The 18,204-nt window shown below is 41.3% G+C and overlaps 1 protein-coding gene across 4 annotated transcripts in view; it reads right to left on the bottom strand.

Annotated features, from left to right (window-relative positions):
* The window catches only part of LOC146980222 (uncharacterized), a 44,053-nt gene that overhangs the window by 17,844 nt on the left and 8,005 nt on the right, over nt 1-18,204 (bottom strand). For 2 of the 4 annotated variants that reach the window (XM_085788508.1, XM_085788506.1), the window contains exons 1-2: nt 15,418-16,083; nt 3,487-3,569 (exon numbers count right to left, since the gene is read on the bottom strand). In XM_085788508.1, coding sequence (XP_085644634.1) covers nt 3,487-3,569; nt 15,418-15,452 — 118 coding nt within the window. In that variant the 5' untranslated portion in view covers nt 15,453-16,083. Of the gene's footprint in view, nt 1-3,486; nt 3,570-15,417; nt 16,084-18,204 lie in introns of those variants that run through there. The other 2 variants (XM_085788505.1, XM_085788504.1) reach the window with 1 other exon arrangement.

The following is an 18,204-nucleotide window of genomic DNA, read 5'->3' on the forward strand; positions in this document are numbered from 1 at the left end:
GCTTTACACTCAGCTGCTCTCTGGCTCTCACAGGTAAAGTCCTCTCATTTTACCTCATGTGAAGAGAGTTAGGGAGTAGTGAGCTTATACTGCACGACAGGTTGTGTTAGCTTTTACTAGCATAACACACCTGAATCTTTCATCAAACTGATATTGCACTGAGTCTTTGGGGGGACATAGAGAAACGGTGTTTGGCTTTAAAATGACGCCCTCTGGCCCATTGCGTTAATTGTGATACTGTTTTCTTCATCCGTTATTCTGACAGTGTTCTAAGCAAAGTGATAAATCTGTGTTAACTGCACAACTCTCCATCAGCACTCATTAGTGTCACTTCCTCCTAGCACATAATAAAAGAGTGACCTGACCGGGGATTGTAAATGACGACAATATAAACAATATGAAAAAGTCGCCCCTCCCGTCCTCATGGTTACAAAAAACTTGGAACATTTGAAACATCTAGTGAAGAAATTATGGGATAAACGCCCCCTCTATATTAGCCTAACCCCCAGAGACTGTACAGTGTTGAGACACAACACAGAGGCAGACCTACAAAAAAAGGAACTGTGAACAAAAGAGGAGCTGCAAGAAAAACATCACCGCTAACTATTCTGAGAATCCACATCCCTGGGCCATGAAACGGCTCGAGAAGAGACTTTAAAAAAAGAAGAGACACAATCTTTTTATACTGGCTGTGTCATTTTTTGTCCTTCTCCCAGCAGGGAATCCTTGAGCATTCCTTCTTTTCTCTAAAAATATACTTTCTGGTTGGAGCTAAATCACAGCTGAAAAATGTCTGGAATCTAAACCTGGTCTCGCCGCCAAGACGCTTAAAATTTCTAGGTCACTTGCTCAGGAAGACGTCACAAAATGATTAAGCTGATTTATTTCACAGTGTAGTCTGAGGGCACTTCCCAATTCACTTGGATGTATTAGTGTTGTGATTTAATTTACTTACATGCATGTAAGGGGGGCTATTGCAAACTTACAAGCTGCCTTTTGTCTACCGTAGGTACGGACAAATATAACACACTTTGTTCAAGTTATGTGAAAAAAATTTGGCTGCAACAATTACTCCTCTCTTTTGTTTGACAGCACTTTGTGAACTACGCTGTTTACTTGAGGAGCATCCAACATGCTCTTGGTGATGCTTCAGAGGCCTCCACCAGGATGAAAAAAAAAACAAAAAATCAGTGGGAAACACCAGCAGTCAGTGCCATTTATTGGGCTATTTCAGTCACAATACACTATTAAGCTAAAGGTCTGCACTCACAGAGAGTCGTGAAAGGCCAGCGCTTCAATGGAAGGTCAGTGTGGCACTATGGTAATTGTAATAAATACAGTAATTTCCCAACGTGCACTCTGTCCATGACAAACATGAGCATGCACACTCACAATGGTCCCATGGGAAATTTAAGGCAGTATTAAAGGGGGAACTGACCTCAGCTCACACAATAAGAAGATGGTGACCTTTGACAGGGAAACAATGTGGACAGAGTGAGAAACAGGAGCAGCAGAGGCGACATCAAACATTTCTAGAAAGAAGTTGGCACATGGTCATTTTCAGGGGGAGGGGGCTGAACTCACTGTTGTTGTCATGAGCCTCCTGCTGATGAACACAGACTCTAATAGCACTTTTTTTTTTCTATTTGGCCAGTTCAAAAAGTCTCCAAAAAAAGATGTGTTTAATTTTCTATTCACTGTCAGGGAGGAGGATAAAGGAGGAGAGGATGAAGGGGAGAAGATGAAGAGGAAGTAGAGGTGGATGGTCATGCGTGGAAAACAGGTTGATATCACATGAGATATCTCTACATTCATGCTCTTCAAGGAGCTTAACCCAGTATTGTTTGCTTGTATTGTCACATCAACACAGGTCTGATCAAGTAGATTAGCTGCGTTTGGAAATTTTGCGTTGCGGAAATAAACTATAATGTTAATACTTAACAGCATGGCTGCTGTCGTACAGTTTCACAGGAAGGAAGGAGCAGTGTTTGGACATAATTTGTGAAAGCAGCATTGAACCGTCAAGTCTGTGAGTGAGTGTTTCCCAGCAGCTGATAACAGACAGTGTCATTGTAGGTCATCAGTTAATGAATCAGTTTTTCCTTTCTTTTAATAAGTCAACACAGTGTTAGACGTTAAATCATTAATGGTCAGATGGCTATCTCTTTGTAAGCCTCTTTGCTGTGGAGCTACTTAGCTTAGCTTGCAGGTGTATACTGAGTGTGTTGCGGGAGTAACGGCTGTTTCAACACCTACTGAGTGCTGCTCACTCCATCACTGTCCAGCTTTATAAGGAAGGAAGCATCTAGCTAGTGTTAGCTTAGCTTTATTCCTTTCATGGGTCAGAGGTCAGATTGACATCATAGGATTGACAGCCTGTCAGGTACCAAACTTTAACAAACATCTCAGACTCCAGTCCTCTCAAACTGCTGATTCAACTAACTGGTACCATCACTGGGTTAAGACCAACAGACTGAGATGGACATGAGCAGCAGACTCACATGTGATGTTCAACACAGAGGCCAAATATAGAAGTCACTCACTGAACTAAACAAAACTACACGTGATAGTTTTCTATTTAAAGGTCAGCATTAGGGGAGGACCTAAAGATGAGGTGTTAAAGATTATTCCCACTATTGGCCTTGGACATTTGTTTGAAACGATCCCAACACCCAGCAGTCCACTTAAAATTCCCACTGTGGCTTCATTTCACCCACACACAGACGTGTCTCTGACCGGCCAGACCACCTCTTCCTTGACCGCATCATATCAGCATCAGATTTGCTGCTGTCAATCTGTATGGACAGTGAGTGTGTGTTTGTGTCCGTCTATGAGCTGGAGACGATGGTGATAGCTTCCTTTATTTCCTGCCAGCAGCAGTAAGAAGATCTACATCGATAAGGCCGACCTGATCTCCTGCGCTGTGTGTATGTGTGTGTGTGTGTGTTGCTGATGTATTGTCGACTTCCATGTACTCACATCCACCTTGTTCAAGCTAATGCAGTTTGTTATCTTTATACTTGGCTGAAACTGCAGTTCCTGAGACATCACTCTGAGTTTATATCACATGCAGAGTCTCTGAAGGGACATGGGACGGAAAATAACCGACAGTGATACGTTAAAAAGGAAATACACAAACAAATTATTTGTCACCTCATCTGCTTTGTTGATTTCTTGGTATAAAATTGTTTTGTTTTTTAGGAGCTGATAAAACATTGGCAAAAAGAAATACATTATCTGATTATTATCTGATGGGGCAGAAATATGTAAACCATCACTTAAATACACACACTACTAGTCTGTGCATTACAAATAGATCCATGTCATTAATTATACACACTTTAGCAAAAAAAGAAATAGGGTCAACCATGTAAATTGGAGAGCTTTCATGTGATGTCAATGACGGGAGCGACTCTAAATACATAATATTACATGAAATTAGCCTGACCTGATGAAACCTGCATGGACATTTGATAAAAGCCTCACCTGAGCACTCCTCCTGGCCCTCGGCAGGCTCCTGATTGGCCATCCCATCCGGAGGTCCTGATGCCATGGCAGCACTGTCACTGCTGTGAAAACGACACAGAGAGACCAACAATGAGCATAAACTATTCCTTTAAACACTTTTGCATGATGATCTATCAGTACAGTCAGTGAGACACGATGCTCGTGTTTTTCTGACAATAACACAGATCATTAATACTGAATCATCAGCCAGTCCATTGGGCTGAAAATATCCACTTTGTGTCTCCTGGTGCTGTACTGTATTTATCTTAATCCTCCTCCATCTCCTTATATAGCTCATATGCCAGCCTGACCACTTGCAATGTGATCAGGCTCGCTGGATTACAATGTGATTACAGTCCCATTTGGGAGCGTTGTGACTGGCTAGTAAAAGTGCATTGGCAAAATCTAGAAATCACAAAAGACTGATCATTGGAGGGATTACAGTATGTTTTTGCCTGTAACAAGCTACCACAGTGCAAAATAATCTTAGAACCTGGTGGACAAACTCTTGAATGCATCAACATCAACTTATTTCTTCATTCCTTAAAAGCTGAACATGTGTGCTCTGTCTAAAATTGTTGATATGAACTCCAGTGTTATTTAAACTTCTGTTCCAATGCCGCACTTCAGCCTCATCCAAATCCCTTCTGCAGCCCCTTCACGACAATCCAAACAGTCTCAACAGAGGCATCTCAGCAATGTTTCCAGGGATCTGCTCCGCTCTGCCATCCGCCGCTGTTCACCTCTCAGCACCAGCAGATGCCCAGCAACCTCTAACACAAACTCAAACAGACGTGAAGCTGCATCACAGACCGACCCTCTCCTTGTGCAGCAGATTTTCACTGCTCACTCTGTCAACCTGCACTGTGCAAGACGACGGCGTCCGATCAGGAACGTTTCAAAGTGATGTGAAGAAATCAGTCACTTTATTTCAGAGGACTATTATTGAACCTTCTCCAGCAGGCAGGAAGTTGGAGGTCATGTGAGAGTTCAGTCCCAGCATGCTGCACCAGTTAGCTCCTCTCTCATACAGAGGGACCATTAATTCATCAAGTTTTACATGCCTCCCCTATTCTAGTCTCAAATCTAATTAGCTATGCACTGTATGCACATGATTTCCTGTGCAGTTTGGCAGGAAGCTGAGTCATTGTTGAAATGCTTTTCAGTAAATTGATATTTCAGAGTAATTGTTGCCGTGCCACCTTTAATTTGGTGCAATCGTTTCCACAGAATCGACGGTGGTCATGAGAACAGGGGTTAGAAAGAGGAGAGGAGGGGGGAAGGGAGGGGAGGAGAGGAGAGGAGATGAAGAGCAGAGGAGAGGAGAGGAGAGGAGAGGAGAGGAGAGGAGAGGAGAGGAGAGGAGAGGAGAGGAAAGGGTGTTTTCTTAGGCCAATCTTCATAAGGAACTTTTCATTATAACAGATAACTATTAGGCTTCGAACCACTGAGCTTCCCAGACATGTATCCATGGGATGGGCTACAAGGCTGTGCAGATGTGCAATCCCACATAAGATGGGAACAGGTCAAAAGGACGACGGGGGGGCAGCAAAACAAAAAGCTGTTTGCACTATTTCTCAAAATTCAATAACAGACTGGCTTCACATGAAAATAACAGTTTCAAAATCTAATGGGCCATGGAAAATCTATGAGGGCCCAGTAGAGCATTAAATACCCTGTGGGGAAAATGAAAAGTGCATGTAGTGTTATAACTGATGTTTTAGTTTTGTTTGGTGCACAATAACAAAATAAAGACTAAGAAGCTAATAAAACAAATAATCACAAGGGGCTCCAGCCTCACATACAGAGCGCACTCTGTATCACTTTACTCATCCAGCGCTCTGCAAATGATCTTTTTTTCCATCTGTATTCAAGAGCAAAGACACTTAACAGAAACAAATAACAAAAGCTGCCAAAAATGACTAAGTCCTTGTAATGATACTGAAATGAATATAATTCACATTACATAACCGATGAGCCAGGGATCATTAGAGTAAATCTTAACCATGAGTCCTTAAGGTGATGTGAATAACCACTGAGCTTGTTTGTCAATGGACCTGTCTCCATGACAACTGAGCAAACTCCATCCGTTTATGACGATCATGTGATGATAAAGTTGTTAGTGGACCCCGAGGTGGGATTGTGTTGGCAAGACGATAAGATACGATGCGTTTTAATATGGTGGAGTAATTATTCAATTCCTTTTAGAGCGCTAACAGCACCGCCATGTTGTTGTTAGAGCCTCTCTATTAGGAAGCGGCCTGAGCGCTTCTCGTCACTCGTGTTTACAGTAATTCTGCATCATAGAAACAGATGGAACATTCTACAGTTCATGGACGTGCCGAGGGTCTTACGTCGGTGTTACTATTACATAATCGTTATCCCTTAACGTTACCTGAACTCCCATGTAAATCACCGTCATCCCCCAGAGACTGAAACAACCAAACTCATGTGGTTTGTAACAGATGATTGTTGCATCCTCACATGGCCATTACTGACACACGCCGACGCTGTTGTTATGTTTTCAGCCGTTATGAGCTGATAGTGCTGCACTAATTCATTTCCTGCTTGATGCCACAGAGGACAACACAACGACGACCACACACACACACACACACGCACGCGCGCACGCACGCACGCACGCACGCACGCACGCACACACACACACACACACACACAGCTTCTAGGAAACAGATAGAGACACACGGACATAAACAAACACAGATAAACAGACATTCATACTGTACGATGTGTTGTCTATGAAATGAACGCAGACAAAAGATGAAGTGAAGTGAAACCAGTCTGAACATCGAGTAGCACCACCACCACTGGACTATTGTGTTGTGTTGGCTCGGAAAACTGAACAAAATCATTGTTTTTTTTGTTTTTTTTCTTGACAATCTCAAACTCAAGGTCAGAGGTCAACATGACTGACCTGGGCCCACTTCCAATGCCGACTCCCCCATGGTGACATCCTCCTCTTCATCTATGAGAAGGATGAGGGATGAAGGTGTAATGGAGCGGAACGGAGAGATGGAGGAGGCAAAAACAGAAAGACAGGCAGGAAGGTGGATTTAAGGGGAGAAAAAGAGAGGAAGACAAAAGAGTCATAAATGAAGGGATGAGTAAAGGACACGAGGAGGAGCGAGAGAGGAGACGGCGAGAAAACAGAGGACAGGGACAAGTACAAGACAGATTGAAGGGATGGGGTCAGAGAGAGGGGTTGTGGGAAAGAGCAGCATGAAAGGAAAGAAGACTCAGTTAGATAAACAGAGGAATATTAGCAAGAGGAGACGCACAAAGGGGGAAACAGAGTCAGAGTAAACACAGAGGCCTTCCAGTGTAGAGCAGCGCTGAGGTTTTCAACCAAAGATAGTAAAGAAGTGAAATTATTCCCTCACGCTCACGCTCATTACTGTAAATGAGCAAACAGACGAGTTGAAGAAAAACTTGGGGAAAATGAATGAAATGAAGAAGTAAAATGAAGCTAATCAGCTTCCTAATTGTCTTCATATTTTTCAATAACGTAGTGTTAAAGAGGTTTCTGAATAATGAAGTCGTCAGTCATGATTTCAGCCTCTGTAATTCACAAGTTAATCATCAACAATATGAAACTGTTATTTTCGATCATGTTTTCTTATGTGTTATTAAATCAAACCACATTAACTTAAACTGAGACTAAATCACTGCAGTGAGACCATTTAAATGGTTCAATAATAATATTTGAAATGACAAATAAAGTGGTTAAAAGCAAATTTGCAAGATGAAAGAAAGAATGAGATAGCAGTTTATGGGGTAACCCATCTCTGTGTTTGTGTAGATAATGATTTAGCAGTTTTGGCATGGCAGAAGAACCAGCGTCCCACATTATTGATGCGTAGTTAACAATACAATGAATTATTATCAGGCTGGTTCAGAAATCAGCTCGATGCTATTTCACAATATGGAAAAGGTGATCCTGATCCAGGTGTTTACATTGCACACGGCCTTTCAAATATCCTGTCCTCCTCTCTATATAAGAGGTGCTCATATAGAAATTAATCTTTTTGCACACAAAGTGACGCATTAAAGGGTGTGGGTCCTGGTGTGAGGAGCCTTATGAATCTACGGAGAGCTATTTCTCAGAACAGTCAACTATATTTCACAGGCCCATTGCAACGTTTAACAAGCTTGCAGCTCCCACTTTACTTTATATTCTCACATACAAGAGCAGGTTACATCATTTTATAGATGTGAACTTTGTTATTCTATGAAATGTAAAACCACAGCCGTCATCTCAGAGCTTTAATTACTTGTTTTGTCATGTTTGCTTTCAGACCACTTTAACACAGTGCACATTTTCCATCTTACATTGTTCCAAGACAGTTTTCTGGCAGCTGTTTATCAACTCTGTCTTGTTTCAGATACTAATCCTTCGGCAGTGTTGCACCCAAATGCAATGTAAACACTCTCAGGCACATCATTAGCTTTATTTGGAAGCCGACGAGTTTGTGTGTGTGTGTGCATGAGAGAGAGAATGTGTCTCTGAGCATTTGCGTGTGTGTGTGTATCAGCTTCATTACGCAACAATGGATTAACGAGTAGAGGTATTCAGAGCGGTAGGGGGTCTGCCTTTATTAGACAGATGAAATAACCTCATTAACACCCACATACAGTACACACACACACATACACACGCTGCCCTGACTGACAGACACACGCACACACACAGAAGATAAACATGTCCATATTTGTCCGTGGCTTTAAATCAGCGCTCAAATGAGGCTTACAAACAATTGAACACACACACACACATACAAAAGCACGCGCACACACAGACACCACAGTGCCACCATCTGCTGTAAGTTAAGTCTGGTCCAGCTGATGTAGACAGAACAGAGTCCAAATCCAGACAACACAGATCCATCCTGATTGGACTGAACAGAGTCCAGGTATGAACTGTGAAAACAACCAGTGTCTAAAAACAGTACTGATTAGCAGGGGAGTAAACAGTTTAAATGCAAAGAATGATGGGTAGAAATGAGCACCACTCTGTCCGCGGGGTTTCTGCCCTGACGTAGAGCAAATCCAATCTAGTCCAGCCTTAATCCCTGAATGAAAGCAGTGTTAGCAGACTCGTTGCACCACAGGCTTATGGTGGTGACTAACTGGCTCTTATCAACACCGACGTGCAGATGTCTGACATGATGTCTGACTGCCACGGCACTCAACGCCCTCCAACGGCACCGATCGCTGGGTCAGAAATTAAGCTTCTAACACAGTTCATGAACCCATTCATGATTCCTCTGTGTACAGAATATATCGTCCCGTCTATCCAAAATGAGCGCTCCAATCCAGTGACAGTGTTCAGTGGTCAGTCCCATATTGGACAAGCTTTTACAACACAAATCCACTCCACTTCAATCCTAATCCTTTTGTACCACCAGCACTAAACTGGGCTAATATGGACCTGATTCCATTACTCTAACAATTAGTGACGACAGAGTAAGAGACTTACAATGCATCAATGGCAGAGCAGACGCAAAGAGCTTAGCAGAGGACAAATAGATACTATAGGTATGGTGGCTCTTAAGGGACACACGGATGAAATCCAGCGCCCAAAGCTGCAGATTTTCAGTGGCCACAACGGCGTTGAATTCAAGAACTCTTGTAATGGCGTCTCCCTTTAGATAACATGATTCAATTACACTAATGATTTTCCATCAGGCTCAAACAGGACAAACTCCTCAGCTGTGTGGTTGTACACAAACGGCAAAGCTAAACCTCAGTCATGTGAAAGCTGTTGGAGCCTCCGCTCTTTATGAATGAAATTCTGTTTTCTGTCGTACATTCCTGCTCCAGGAGTAGAGCTGCTCATTCACACACCATCAGAGAAGCTGCAGATAGTTCACATGTATGTTTAAATTTAGGCTGATCATAACCTTTGAAAACAACAGTCAGTAATACATCTAAAAACACTGGGATCACTGTAATAAGAGTTCAGTGTTTCAGTGCGTCGGCTCTCTGGACATATTGGATTTGAAACACAAAAACAAAGCCCTGAGCTTGAGGCCCAGCACGGCGGGGAGCAGATGAGAGGCTGAACAGAGGAGATGCAGATGAATTGGCCTCTGTAATATGATGTTAGCGGATCTATGACCAACCACAAGCCTTCAATTTCCACTGAGAGACAGAGGGAGATGCAGAGATGAATCGAGACAGAACAGGGAGGGAGGAGAGGCATTTTTCCAGACAGCTGAAATGATAAACTTGGCTGACCGAGGTGAACCACTGTGTACAGATATAGCTGTAGACACGCACTTTGTATATACAGACATGAGCAGAATGCATGTCATCTTCTGAGTGTGTACACAGCATAAAAGTATAAACTTGCAGTGTGAGGAGGTGAGTGCGACCCATTTTACAGCACTAGTCTCATATGTTTCAAACAATCCAATATTCAGACCGCATGCTGGAATAAGATGTGCGTATGTAATTACACAGAAAATTATACTTAAGGTTAAGACTGATGACTTTGAATGATTCTCATTCCCAGTCACTGGATTTTTCTAACTGAGATGCATTTCAGGACTGAAGCCAAATGGAAAAACTATAGGCTATAAGTTGATGGTTGTTATTTTGGTTTATATACAGGAGGCTATGTGTTATCTGACCTTAGTGTCAGGAGAGTCAACAATTGAGCAGAAAATTGTTATAAAGACAGATTTGAACTCAACAACTGTCACTTTTAAGAGCTCAAATTTGAATAAACTCAAACCATCACCATTTGTTTGAATTAACTTGAGTGCAACTCGATCTGTCAGTGGCCTGAGAGTGTCCTACACTTCAGTATATAGTTTCCTGTATGATGTCGTACAGCTGCATTATCTCCAGAACATACATACATTACATATTTATGTACATTTTGCTTATGTCCTTTTAAAGAGCCACTACTGAGCATGACTGTGGTAAAGAGCAGAAAGTAAAATGTGGTCCTTGTTTCGGGTGACTACTATCACAGTTTGCTGGGTGTAGAAGCTAAAATATAAATAATATCAGCAGGAATTTGCTTGCTGAGTGTCCTCCTCCATCTTTATTTATTATCTTAGCTCACTGATAAGTCAACAGGGCGATGGTCAAGCTGAAAGAGTTCCTGTGGCTGGGACAAAGAGGAACTACTTACACTGGAACTAGTTACACTGTCAGTTACAGGTTATCGCGATTTTTCGTTTCCCACAATCAGGCAGAAATGCAAATTTTTAATAAAGAGCAAATGGAAAAAAAAGAAAAAGAAACTGCTAACCTGGCTGTGTCCACGGGATTAAAAAATAATTATATACAAAGTTCAGTAATGAGCATCTTGTTTTACAAATTTATACATCACAATATGAAAATGTAAAGTTGTGCTCTGGAGAGAGTTACTGAAACTATTTCTTGGCTGGATCAGGCCATTGATTGAGACACGACAGTGGTATTGATCTTTCTAAAATGTTCAGTTCCTTTAACAGAGCAGATGAATCAGAGCTTCAGACTTTGCCAGTGATTTTCATGGTAATGTACTGTAACAGCTTCCTAGATCTGGTTCATTTTGTGATGCACTATAGTGAACACTGCAGGTTTTACGTCTGCTACATCGTAACATGTCTCCTTACATGTTGCCTCATAAAACATGAATGTGGAACAGAAAGACATCATCTTCCCAGGATAAACATCTTCATTCTCTCCTAGACTTTTACTATGTTTTTTTGTTGTTGTCTAACCCGTCTCCATTATTTGAAGAAGCTCAATCTGAACTGACGGTCCATAAAAGGATATGGGAAATATATGAAGAATGTGGCCAGATAACACAGCTCCACACCAACATTTCTTTATTCCCTCCACCCCCGTTGTTTCTTCATTCCTTTTACCTCCTGTCTCATTATCATGAGGCACACATACCTAACTGGGAACATGGCCTTTGGAACTGAGGTATTTCCTCTTGACCCATTCAACCATTCAATGTCTGATGCTTCATCAGGAGGAGACAGTGACTAAGAAGGAAATTATTCATTAAATATCAGTCCAGACTCTGACAAAAGCCACTGTTATTCCAATTCTACTTAAGTCTATGTCTGTCTATTTAAAGGTGCCATTTTACTATTGCGATGCTATGCCACTGTTAGCATTAACAGCTGTTTTCAACCCTCTTGTTTTGGTTTTTATTTCTATTTCTACTTCTGAAGTAGCAGTGTGTTAAACTCCCGTGCTGTAAACACAACAATGGCTAATGCTCTTGACAAGCCTGGTATGTAAACAGGTGCTAATGCTACGTAGCAATAGCAGTTGTGTGTTTAATCTTGTACTGATGGATGATGTTGTGGGACGCTCACAATTCATTCCTCATTACCTGTAGAGCTACGACTGTGTCTCAGTTAGCGCCGTCACTGCAGCTAGTTATTGTTTCCCACTGGATTTCCATGCATCACATTAGCCAGAGCTCCAGGCTAAAACCGTTATGTGACAAGAAATTATGAAGTTATGAAAAAAACAACAAAGGTGTGGCAGATTTACATTGAAAGGGTATTTTTCACTCCTTCATTTCTCTGTACTATGTATATAAACCTGATAACCCTGCAGTAACATGACCTCACTACAGTAGGCTACACACATGCTGGATTAGCTGTAGGCTATATGGGAAACGTCCAACGTGTAACATCTGACTTATTTTGCCTCAATGCGTGAGCCTTGAAATTCCCAGCATTGTATTTAGCATTCAGGCGGCCATAAATTAATCCTATCAGGCTTCATAAGATGCCAGTGAACAACATCGACCTTTAACATACAGTATGATGCAGCAAGAAGCTGAAGCTAAATGCACTACTCAGTTATTACAATGGTATTGGTCTTCACTGCAGTCTTTGTTGCTCAAAAATGGCTTAATAAGATTAGAAACAAAATGTGAGCATCATTTCTTACATCTCATCTAGGTTCAGTAAGATTCCAATTTGTGGAAATAAAAATGGCAAAATATGGTTTGATCTAAGTCCAGTGTGTGTGCTAATATAAGGAAAAATGTAAAACAAAGTGAACACCACACTGGAACTATAAGAGTGTGTTTTTTAATGAAACTACAGTGATATAGTGCCGGAAACAAAACCAGACCACTTGTTGCAAAGAAATTTAGATTCCCAGATAAGTAGGAAGAAAAAGCTCAGTTTCTTAGTCCAGCACGTCCGACTGTATTAATCTTACTAGTAGTGTATAATCCAGTAGGAACGACGTAAAACAACAGTGAGTAATTGGTTACAACACAGATCCTATGACTGCTGTTGCACAATTAGAGTAAAGTAGTTTCAGGAAAACCCCTTAACCGTAAGAAACGTGTGTTGGGACCAAACCTACATTTGGACACATGTTGTGGCAAGAACAACTTTCGTCATCCCTCAAATTCTTGTCATTTTAAAAAAGGATGGGCAGAAGACACACATTTTACCAAATGGATGAATTTAGTTATGACTATGGACCGAGAACTCTGACCCATCACTTGTTTTTAGTCCCTGAAGTTCCCTGTCAGCTTCACATTTACAAAAACACTGTTGTTAACTGCAATATTATTAAAAAAAAGCTTTTGGCCACAATTGAGAAACTTTCCTCTCATCTTCCAGCTCTTCTTCCTCTGCTCCTCTCCTCCATCTCCAGTCCCCTCCTGTGTGAAACGGGGCCGTGCTCTTAGCAACAAGCCTTACATGGACTCAAGACAGAAACTGACCAAACACTCTCATCAGTCACTCTGCTCCGTCTACATTCATTTACAGCTGCATCACCATTCCTGCTGAACAAACTCAAACTGCTGTGGTTACATAATGGCTTTTGGACCAAGGAAACACCAGGGAAGATAGAGCTTCTGAGAAAGTGCATGCACACACGCACACACACACTTGTCCTCAACTCACACTGCTGGCACAGTAGAATTACACACTAGAGGTGGGTTCAATCTAAACCTGCCTTTTTAGGTTTTGCTAATCCTACGTAAATCAAACACCAGTAAGGATAAACTGTATCTGCTCCCATCAAGTAGAACTACACGGTTTGTTAAACTAGTCCAGCTTTCCATCCTCATGCATTCTCAAAATTACTTGGCACGAAAACAGGCTTAGCCTTTTAATCTGATCAATCGGCAACTGTAAATTGGAAAATTAAAAGTCTGGATTAGATTTATATTTTCAGCTTGTTTCACTTGTAATATAATTTGCCTAATGAAGGTCTGGCCCAGAAACATTGTAAACAAATTTATTATTGCACGTTAGACTGTGTGATTTTGTTTACAACTTTAAGATCCACAGTGTGACAGGCCTGCCCTGCCGAATGGCCAGATTTGACATGTTTGAGCTGTGTAAAAGCAGTTTTGTGTATTTCATGGCCAATTGAAGAGTGCATTTGAGTCCATGTGTTCATGTATTCACGTTTTGGTACTCGGAGCTCACAGCTCAGAGTTAACACTTGTGGAAAAAAACACTGGAGCACATTTAAGTTAAATTTGGCGGTTTTTAAAATAAAGTTGGAATAAAAAAAGGAGGAAAATTTCTGAGAATATAACAAGGCGATAGTGTTTTTAGGACTTAAAGCATTGAATTTTGCCTCCCAAGTTGAAAAAACAGCTTTGAGCTCAGTTTTAAGGCACCATCAGCCTTAAGTTTGTCTGGGTCATCTCTTTTATATCAGCTGTTCCTGCATATTCCCACTTTGTGGTAAGAAGTTAATCTTGGTTTTGTTATGAATACATTCCAGAGTAACACAGCTGTGGCTCTTTAGTTTAATCTGTATAGCTGCTTCGCAATGCATCCCCTCTCCTTCTCATTCACTTTCTTTCTCTGAGTCACTCTCTCTCACACACACACACACACACACACACAAACAAAATGTTTGTCTTGGTGGACTCTGCTGAGTGGGCCATAAAAGCTTGTATTGTTGCCATGTCATGACACTGAAAGGACAAAGAAAGAAAGTGGACGGGGGTATCAGTGCATCCAACACCACATCTATTCAGCTGTGGTACAAAAAAAGATACTTTACTGAAGTCAAAAAAAACTAAGGGCACTCATTATCCTAACCCTCTGTGGGTCCGACTGCTCCGCCAAGCCTACAGTCCTATATTTAGATAATTCAAAGCATTAAAATCACCGAGGTCTTCCGCCAGCAGGAGCAGAAAACATCCACTCAAATTCAAATGAAGAGAAAGTATCATAAATCCACAGCTATCAAGTGGCAGTCTATCAGTTGAGCAACAACATGACTTGATCCTGTGCCAGGGAAATTTATGGGAAATTGTTGAACTGATCATCCATTTGATCCTCCTCGCGTAAAAACGAGAAAGCAGAAAAAAAATCTAGATTTTCTCAAGAATCAATCACTCCCAGACTAAAACAAGTCTCTTCACTCAATCAGCTCTGAGTCATACAGCTGACTGTTACTGCCAACTACAAGCCATCAATTGTCTCGGTAAACAAAAGAGAAACAAAAGCTTGATTAGACTGCTGCAACAAAAGACACTGTCGACTCTTGGAAAACACCCAACATGCAAATCAGAATCAATGCACTCCAAGAAAGATTTGTTATTACTGTGGGTCTTTGGAGTCAACACGATTTTTCACAAGCCGGTTGTGAAAAGAGCTCCGATAGCGGAGTCTTTCTGTTCACGTTGTATAGCTGCCACATGTTGGACCGTCGCTGTTAACATGATATTAGTCAGAGGCGGTGTGGACCGAAAATGACAAATGACTTCAAAGAGACAAATTACACCCACATGCTCTGACAGAGATTTGGAGATGATGATCATGTTATGAATGTGCAGTTTGATGTAGCAACATGGATGAGCAACACTGTGTTGTCAGGTGTGTGATGTCAAGGCAAGGTTTTGCAATCTTCATGAAATTGTTTGGGAGTGGAACTTACTTCCTGCCCTTGAAGCATCCATACATCCCAGCCATGCTCGTCGACACTGAGCTGAAGCACGAACGTGAAAACAAAATAGTAGAAGAGATGAGATCCTCCTCGCTCTTTGTAAAAGTAAATTATGTTTTCTTCTGCTCTGTGGAATATGAAACCCTGAAATCCACCATCAGTCTGCCTTTCCCCTCCTGAAAACCAGTGACTCTTCTCTCTCTGCAGGAGAGAAGATGTGAGACACAAGAGGAGATCAGTCTCCCTTCCAAGTCAAACCATCCTGTGAGGTTCCTCCCCCTCCTCAGCTCCTCTTACATCAACCACCAGACTGAAATTTCTCCAAAATTTTTGCAGCAGCAGAAAGCCAATTTGATCCTGCTCCAGTATTCACACACAACAGCAGCCCAAGTTGGATTAGAGAATATCACACAAGAAGATCAAAATTACAGGACGAAAGTTAGCAGAGCAGGAATGTCCTCCGCAAATGAATGAAGATTTTATGGGTCTTCAATAACAGGAAAAGGGGGTTTTCTTTTTTCCAAAGTATCCTGGCTTTGAGAGGAAGTAGAGTACGAGTCCTGTGGTCGTCAGCTGGAGGGAAAACAATTGACTAAATGACTGAGTGGCTGCTGCTGCCTCACTCCTCTCCTCCCAGTCACCGCCACTGGTAATGCTGCAGAGGGGTGGGCTGGAGGGAGGAAGAGAAAAGGAGGGAGGAGTGAGGGAGGAGGAGAGAGGGAACAAGAGACGCCCCCCACCTATGACCTATCCTCCAGTCTTTTCTCCTCTCTTCCTCTTCCCTTTCTCCCTCTACTGTTTAACTGTGTTACAAATTCATTTCTTTATAAACTGGGACATTGCCACACCTTATGTCTTTACAAACAGATGTATAGTCAGTAAACTTCTAACCTGTGTAGCTTTGGCAGCCTGTATTGAAGACTGCAGCTCATGGCGGCACCATGTAATCATCAGTCAGCTACAGCAGGACTGATACCAGTGAAAGCTGAACTTCAGGCCGGTCCACCACAACACTGTGATATTGATTGATTGATTGATTCCTACCATCAACCTACAGACAGCTATCAAGCGAGCAAGAGCTACAGTAGCTATTCTTGACAGGCAGCTGGTACTATATAGACATTAGATTGACATGAGTTTTAGCCTCTTTAACATTTTTTAATAATAATTTAAATTCTAATCTAATATATTTCTGTAATATTTTTGCTACATTGGCTTAACATATTTAGACATAACAACTTAAAGAAAAGTTTAGTGTTCTGGAAACAGACTTATTAATTATAATTTTTTTTAGTTTGAGGAAAATATCAGTATTTATGGGAGAAATGGGCCAATAGTACTTAAACAGCATGAGTCCATTAAAATTATAAAATTCATATGGTTATAATAACAACATGCAGTGAGAAAATGCTATGGTCATACACCAGCAAAAATGTGGAAATAACAAGACGTGATGTTTTGGTGAGTTATTCTACATGCCAGGATATTTCTTGGCTAGTGCAGTGATTTGTTTTTAAACCTAAAGTTTGGCCAAGAAATAGTTCCAGGACTCTTTATATCTACATTTTAAAACAGATTAAACAACACATTTTTATATTAAAATAACAAAATGAAGAGGTGCTCCCAGGAATATGTCTTTTCTTTCTTTCTTTCTTCCTTTCTTTCTTTCTTTCGCAACAATCCTTTTCCTAATCTTAGCTAACTGCCTGTTGGCATCAAGACCTGAGAGTGATATCCATCTTCTTGTTTTTCTTGTGCATTTCCCAAAATGTTGAATCATTTCTTTAAAGGACACCAGGTCATCATCCACACAGAAACACATGAGACTGTGAACGTCCTATGGATCCATTCAGTATACGGTACACTAGTACAGTGTCCTGCTTTCATATAATGGATTTGCATTTTTTTAAAATTAATCAATATACAGCACTTAGTGATGGCAACATCAATTTTTCTGAGCTGACATGTTGGTAATGGGACCTCCATGATGGATTTAAAATGCATCGGCGAAGCATGAACAGTATGTGTGTCACCACTACCAGTAAATATTGACGGCGAATGAGAGAGGACATGTCATTCTAAGTGTCTTTGAGATCAGTTTTTCTGCCACGCCAACTCTAAACATGAACACTATGTTGGTCTTTTCCATCGGATGATTCCACAGAAACACGGCCTCATAATCGCTCCATCAGTCTCAGGGGCTGAGCGGTCGCGCAACAGCCTGTCACAGCTAATCACGATTAGCAGGGAGCTTAACTAACTACAGCTACGAGTGTGTGTGGCTGAAGTGACAGGGTTAATCCTGGGATTCCCTGCTGCTTGATCCTCTCAGACATACACATAACTAGCCAGTTTACTCAAATGATCACTAGAGGTTTAAAATAATCCAGACTTTTTGAAACTATGAGCTACAAGCATGCTTTTACATGTTTCACCAGTCCAGGAACCAGAGCTGTGAGATTTCACGTGAAAGTTTAAAGTTTTGCTTCATGGAAAAATGCTTACTCATCCAAAGAGGACCTCTGTGCTCAATTCTATTACACCAATACAGAAAATATCATTTCAGTGCAGAAGCAGCTGCATGAAAATTGGCCCAAGAGACTGACGAAAAAAAATCCAAATCACATTAATCATCAGACCATTCACAGAAGAGCAGTGGCAGTGGAATGAATTTCTCAATTCCTACATGCCTGGACTGAACATAGGCCGTGTGATTCATTTTACATTTCAAACATGTTGAAATTGATAGAATCTGTCCGAGTCACTGGAGCGTGTGTG

The sequence above is a fragment of the Trachurus japonicus genome, chromosome 10 (assembly GCF_045865225.1).
Source record: "Trachurus japonicus isolate A0001 chromosome 10, Traja_1.0".
Lineage (NCBI taxonomy): Eukaryota > Metazoa > Chordata > Actinopteri > Carangiformes > Carangidae > Trachurus > Trachurus japonicus.